We start from the raw sequence: 7,357 nt of genomic DNA on the forward strand, positions 1-7,357 counted from the left end.
GAGAGATCAAAGAGAAGTGCGTACTTTGTTGACAGGAGTTTGTTGGTAGGTTGAGATAGGGGGAAGGGGAGGGAGGGGTTGCCACCACGATGGAGGACAGGGGGGGAGGGGAGCAAGGTAGGGTAGGAGGCTGGGATAGGAAGGAGAAGGAGGGGGGGGGGAAGGAAGGGTCTCACGGAATGATAGCACAGAAAGTGCCAGATAAAGTTTGAAGTAAAAGCCTCACCCCTCACCCCCGAGAGAGAGAGAGAGAGAGAGAGAGAGAGAGAGAGAGAGACGGAGGAGAAAGGAAAGAGTTACGAGAAGATAAAGGTGAAGAATAGGGACCGCTAAATCATAGGTGTAAAGGAGCAAGATGAGAATTATTGCTTGAGAAGCGATCAATCGCTGCCGAGAGATGGAGATAATGGGTGGTGGGGGTCACTGTCATCCCCCCCAACCAAACCCCACCCCTCCCCCTCCCGCTGCCCTGGTTCCTTTGTCAGCTGACTTAGCTTGATGGTGGCGGCCTGATAGTGATTGTAATGATAGTTGCCGGCTATGGTGGTGATGATGATGGTTAGATAAGACCGGGGCTGATCGCGGTTGGTTTTTCCTATGGTGACTTGAGATAAGAACAAAAAAAACCAATTCTTTTCTATTTTAACCATTATAACCATATACGTATTTTTTGTCATTAATATTTACTTGTTTATAGCAACATATTATTATTCATATTTGCATGAATGAATTGGTATGATGTTGTTACAGAAATATTTGGAGAATTTGGCATCTCACTGTTTTTTTTTTTTTTTAGATGAATTAGGTCAGCTTCCTTACATATAGTTTTAAGTGAATTCTGCAGAGATAAATTTCAATTCCAAACAATACTGAATATACCAAGACTAAGATCCCCCTCTCAAGTCATATTTTTCAAACAAAATTTAGTTAGTGACTGTTATCTGGGTAAGGTTTCATTTCAAGTACAACTTGAAATTTAAAGACCACATGCTTTATTGTCATGTTTATTGAATGAAATAACAAATTTTTTTTCATACAGATTAAGTGAAACGCATTTTTTAAAAATTCATTGAAACGCATTATTTTCAAAGCTTGCGTTTTCCTCGATCATATTTGCTTCAATGGAGAAGATAATTATGTTCATGTGTTCAGTCCACAATCAATTAGTTCATGGAATGATTCAGAGTTGTAGACCTTTATCTAAACTGTTATATTACAGTAGCTCTAAGATACTTTGATGTTCTAAATATGTTCTCAGTCTGAAATACCCGCGGAAATGATATATGAATATATATAGAATTTTCTTTATTTATACTGTAAAATCCGATTATTTTTTTTGCCAGTGTAACCTGTTGCAAACTGAAGTTTTTTACTGGTAATTTTGTTCTGTATATTAAGTAATTTCTTTTTTCGTCAGTGGAATAGTTTTTATTTTTGTGCAACTAGAAAATGTTTTTATCTTATAGCCGGTTTCAAGTTCAGGAACTTGAAGATTATGACACTCGATCCCATGGAATGTTGATGGTCAAATCAGTGGCTTTTTGGCTTGTTCCAAGAATGTCACTTGTAGTAGATTATGCTAATTATGAAATACTAAGTTTTTTTTCTCTCACGTCAGTATTGACAAGGGAGAAAATGCTAATATTTGGTGTGTATCGTAAAAATTTTGATTTTAGTATATTTTTTCCTCTTTCTTTTCAATAAGATTCATTGCCTGACAAACCGTAGAAAGATTCAAGGTTCCAGGAAAGAAATTATTTATAAAGGCATTAAGCAATTGTGAAAGAATACTTTTTTCTGTCTCCTGTCAGTATTGATAGGAGACAGAATATTTATTTCTAGTATTTTTTCCTCTTTCATTTCTATAAGATTCACTGCCTGACAAATGATAGCTGAAGGAAATTTAGAGCATTTTTTTCTTAATTTGACATGGCATTACTTTATACAAAAGACCAGCTGATTTTTTTAAGAATGAGAAGAAAGGTAGAGTACTTCTAGAGTACTTTTTTTTGTAGCTGTTTCAGAAAGATTCACTAAGTAACAAACCGTAGAAGGTTTAACATTTTTCTTTTTTGTTAATTAAAGCTGAAGGAAATCTAGAGCATTTTTTTTTTTCTTAATTTGACTTGTCATTACCTTATAAACAAGGCCAACTGATTTTTTTTAAGACTGATAAGAAAGGTAGGAGTACTTTTTCCCTTTTATTTTATTTTATTTTATTTATTTATTTTTTTTAAGCAATATTACCTTACAAACAAGGCCAACTGATGTTTTTAAAATTGCGAAGAAAGGTAGTTATCCGAAGTACTTCTTTTCTTTTTTTCATTTAATTCTTTTGTTTTACTTTTTTTTTTTTTTTTTTTTTTTGTAAAGCAATAATACCACTAGACCTCTTTCTCACCGCAGGGTCTCCACCGTGTCTTAGCGCCTGTGGAAAGTAGTAGACCCGGTTGCGTACACAAGCCAGGCGGTTTGTATGGGGAGGAGGACCAACTGGTTTGTGGACTGAGAATTGCGTCCTTCTCTTCGGCAAAAACTGGGAAGAAAAGAAGACAGAGAGAACCGGTTCAGGTACACTACACTCCTACCACTACTACTACCCACCTCTGCTACCTCTACTTAACCACTACTACTACTTGTGACAGTACTGCTACTAGCTGTCTTCTCTAACTCCTGTCGTCAGCACTGAGAGAGAGAGAGAGAGAAAGAGAGAGAGAGAGAGAGAGGGGGAGAGAACCAAAATGACTGACTGGGAGAACAAGGAGGTAAGCTACTTCCAAGTTGGAACGATGTTCTTATCTTTCTTCTTATCTCTTCTGGATTTTATCTTTGCTCTTGATGTCATTTTTTCTAGCTAGAATTTTGGGTTTTTTATTTTTGTATTTAGTGATGGAGTTAACCCGGAGCTTTTACCTGTTGGAGCATGAATAGATTTTTTTTTTTTTTGTAGTATTGCTGAATATATATATATTATGTTTACATTTGTCTCGGGAGATCAAAGGAAAGGCGTTAACTTTTGCTCTGGAATAAGAAAAATATTTGTGAAAGGGCCTGTATTGCTGATGGGGAGAGAGAGAGAGAGAGAGAGAGAGAGAGAGAGAGAGAGAGAGAGAGAGAACATGAATATATGTGTGTTGGTGGAGAGAGAGAAAGAGAGAGAGAGAGAGAACATGAATGTCTGTTTGTAGAGAGATAGAGCCAGAGAGTACGCGTATGTCTGTGTGTTGGTGGAGAGAGAGAGAGAGAGAGAGAGAGAGAGAGAGAGAGAGAGAGAGAGAGAGAGAGAGAAAGATGAATGTCTGTTTTGTAGAGAGATAGAGCCAGAGAGCACGTGTATGTCTGTGTGTTGGTATGAAGAGAGAGAGAGAGAGAGAGAGAGAGAGAGAGAGAGAGAGAGAGAGAGAATAATCCTGAGCAGGAAGTCTACTTTAGAAATTTGTTTGTAAAGGTTACCATCCATATATTGATCTCCCCTTCGAAGTCACTTTAGTTTCCCCATATATTGCCAGTGGCACATTTATGAAGGTATCTTCTAAGACTTCTCGTTTATATCTCACCGGGGCTAATACCCCTAAAATGGGGTACACTCTTGACCCCGTCACCCAGGGAATTGACACTCTTATTTTTTTTTTATTTAGCATCGTTGCCTATGTTTGTGTTAATGGAATGCACATTATGAATTTTCCCCGAGAAATGTTGCAAACATAGTAAAGCGATATACATTTTTTTAACATCAGAAGTTGAGGTGTGATATTATTTCAGAGAGAGAGAGAGAGAGAGAGAGAGAGAGAGAGAGAGAGAGAGAGCTTAAATGCCTGTGTTTTAGTGGAGAGAGAGAGAGAAAGAGAGAGAGAACATGAGAACATAAATATCTGTGTTGGTGGTGGAGAGAGAGAGAGAGAGAGAGAGAGAGAGAGAGAGAGAGAGAGAGAGAGAGAGAGAGAGACAGAGAGGAACATGAATGTCTGTTTGTAGAGAGATAGAGACAGAGAGAACGTGTATGTCTGTGTGTTGGTAGAGAGAGAGAGAGAGAGAGAGAGAGAGAGAGAGAGAGAGAGATCGATAAACGGCGCACATATTAGTGGGGGCCAGAAAAGGACAAAAAAAGGAGCCATAATGTGAACTGAATGACTTAAGAGGAAGGGAAGAAGCGAAGGAAGAGAATTCTGAGAGAGAAAGAAGAAGTAGCAGCATTCGGGAGGAAGGGGACACTAGCCTAGGAGGCGAGGAAGAAGAGAATGCGATTAATGGCTCAGAATTCTGAACTAAGAAAAAAACAATAAAAGAAGTAGAGCGATGCCAATTCAGTATGTGAAAGTGATTATATATATATATATATATATATATATATATATATATATATATATATATATATATATATATATATATATATATATATAATTGTGTGTGGTTTGTGTTGTTTTATCGGTAAACGCGCGGCCTTAAAACTGACATATTTTAGAGAAGTAATCACAATAATTTGAAAGATAGAAATATTCCCCACTTTGAATACTTCTTTGAATACTTTATAGAATAAAGCATTTGCACAGAAAAAAGGTCAAATGGAATTTGAAATCATTTTTAAAATGGAGACAAAAAACTGTTAAGTGTCTGCTCAGATTTAATAATTATGCGTAAAAATTTATCTCAGCTACAAATGCCAAGAAAAATAAACTTATGTTTATTAATATTCATGACCTCGCTTTGTGAATAGGAAGAGACAATTCTACGATCTTTCTTGAATACAAGAAAACAGTACATCCCGCTCAAATGTAGTAATTTAATTGGCAATTGATCGTGAAATCTGTAAGCCGTAATGGCGTCCTCCAGTGGGACTGTGCATTACATACAGAGTAACACAGAAAGTGGGAAGTCACACACACACACACACACACACACAGCAGGACCGGAAGAAAACGAAGGGAAAGCCCGGGGGATTAACGGGATATACAGCGTATATCTATCTCCGCCATAAATTTGCCGCAAGGTAATATTACAACGCCACATTGAAAGCGCATGACAGTGGTTTGCCAGTCGGAAACGCTTTATCTGCTTGGGGGCCAAGCTCCGGAAATGCTTTACGGCTGCTGATGTCCATTGCCTGCATTTTCCAGTGAACTCTCTCTCTCTCTCTCTCTCTCTTTCAGTCTTGCTTTTGGGAAAAAATGAAATTACTTGTTGCTGCTGGGTTTTGCGAGTTAAATTAGTAGGTACTTTGAATTTCAGTCGAGGTGAACTTAGTTTTGTGTGTGTGTGTGTGTGTTTATGTGTGTATGTGTGTGTGTTATGTATTTTCCTCATGTTGGTGTTGTTGTTTTTGAGTAAAATTAATAGGTACGTGGAACTTCATTCTAGGTGATCTCTGCTTTTTGTGTGTAAGTGTATGTGTGTATGGGTGTAGTGTATGTGCGTGTGTCCTGTATTTATGTATTTTCCTCATGGTGCTGTTGTTTGTGAGGCAAATTAATAGGTACTTGTAACTTCATTCGAGGCGATCTCTGCTTTTGTGTGTATGTGTGTGTGTACAATATGTGTGTGTTATGTACCTTCCTCTGGATTATCCCTTACCTCAGAGACAGCTGGACTCCTCAGTGAGGCAGCGAAAGGGAGGAGATATAGGGTAGAGGTTGATGCGATCGAGGAAAGGTGTAGCTTGCGACCAAATTGTGTGAATTATTTGCCTCTATATACAGACTATAATGGCCCACATGGAAAAGCGTGGAGCACTGGGAGTAGGGTAGAAAGAGAGTCTGTCAGGAAGGTAGAAAAAGAGTATGATAATAGGTCGTAAAATGAGAGAGAGCTCTGCTGCCATAATCTACCTTGAAGAAAAGAGAGAGAGAGAGAGAGAAAGAGGAGAGGGGGATATATATCCTATGGCCTCTAATGGATCTGTAGACGATCTGACGAAAACATTAATGGCTGAGGCGAACGATTCCGTAGGAAAGGTGGAACTGGGAAAGGGGGGTTGGTTGGGGGGTTGAGGTTGGCGATGGGTGGCAGAAGGGTAGAGGAGGGATTTATATGTATTCTATGCGGTCGAATGAGTTCGCGCATTCCGATATGTGATAGGGGGTGAATCAAGTTTTTACACGTACGGTTTCCTCTCAGCATTTTTTATTTAGTTTTTTTTTCTTTATGAACGAACTGATGCCTATTGAGGGAAATGCATCGCATTAGTTACAAATTGTAAAAAAAAATTACATTTTATTCCCTGGAAGACAAAGATCTCTTAGTGATGCTTAGGTTCGTGGGCGCGGTGCCAGACAACCCAAGGAGAGGAATTGTGGAAAATGGGGCGTGGGTAGGAGTTGGGTGGTATAGGGTGGGAGAGTGGGCGGTTTTTACTCTGCCAACGAGTGCCAAGAAGTTGTCAGGGGGTGGAAATGTTGGAAGGGCTGGATTTGGGGGGGGGGGGCCTGTGGAATGTTTTGTAGGTCGTAGGGTGGAATTAAAGGAACGTTAGGAGAAATTCTGGGAAAAAGGAGAAATGATGGAGGTACATTCATTTCAAATGAAAGTGAAGTAACTCGATGGATGATAAATGAGTTGAATTTTAATAAAGGAATGAGAATGAAAGTATCCATAGAGAATTATGAAAGTGAAAAATGATTAAGGAATATATTTGAGTGATGTATCCCCAGTTCTATTGTAATAAGAAATAAGTAAGTTAAATTAGATATGAAATGGTAATGCCCTGAGAGAGAGAGAGAGAGAGAGAGAGAGAGAGAGAGAGAGAGAGAGAGAGAGAGAGGAAGGAGTGTGTGTGTGTGTGTGTAGGGGATGAGAGAAAAGAGGAAATATATTGCAGGAGCCTGGGATGGGGATTGGTGTATGGGGAGTGGAAGGGTGGTGGTTAAGGGAATGGTTGGTTATATCGGTGGTAGTAGGAGTGGATGGGGGAGTTATGGGGGGGGAAGAGATAGGGGGTGGGACTAGACCGGAGTAATGTTGCCAAACAAAATTCCACCCTAAATCTTCTCTAATTACCGCAACGTAGCAATAAGATTTATTTATTTTTAAAGAAACTTTTGGGGGAAAAACAACTAAATCCCCGTGTTACAATTCGGCGGGAAGGACGGCGATCATAACATCTTTGTCTCCATAGAGTAGAGGAGAGAAAGAAAGTTCGCCCTAGTTTACGGCCTCGAGCGAAGGGGTAGTAGGGTAGGTGGGTAATCTGTATCGAATAGTCAAGCCGCCAAAGTGATATCGTACGTATGCCAACGCCGCAAAGATTGTTTTGGTTTTCGAAAACCGAATGAGTGTCGATCGGTGGCGCCCGCGCGTTTTCGATACCGCAAGGCCCGCGGAAAGGGAAAGGTATTAGAGCAGGTTGTCGACTCGATTTCCTTAT

At 39.3% G+C, this 7,357-nt stretch overlaps 1 protein-coding gene across 7 annotated transcripts in view; it reads left to right on the forward strand.

Moving 5' to 3' along the window:
* Positions 1–2,410: 2,410 nt before the first annotated feature.
* LOC136847847 (homeotic protein ultrabithorax-like) overlaps positions 2,411–7,357 on the forward strand; it is a 1,187,590-nt gene continuing 1,182,643 nt past the window's right edge. For all 7 annotated transcript variants that reach the window (XR_010855864.1, XR_010855863.1, XM_067119823.1 and 4 more), the window contains exon 1: positions 2,411–2,765. Coding sequence is in view for 5 of the 7 variants with exons in the window: in XM_067119823.1 (XP_066975924.1) it covers positions 2,742–2,765 (24 nt within the window). In the remaining 2 variants the exon portion in view is untranslated. The remainder of the gene's footprint in view (positions 2,766–7,357) is intronic.

This window comes from Macrobrachium rosenbergii, chromosome 17, assembly GCF_040412425.1.
Source record: "Macrobrachium rosenbergii isolate ZJJX-2024 chromosome 17, ASM4041242v1, whole genome shotgun sequence".
Lineage (NCBI taxonomy): Eukaryota > Metazoa > Arthropoda > Malacostraca > Decapoda > Palaemonidae > Macrobrachium > Macrobrachium rosenbergii.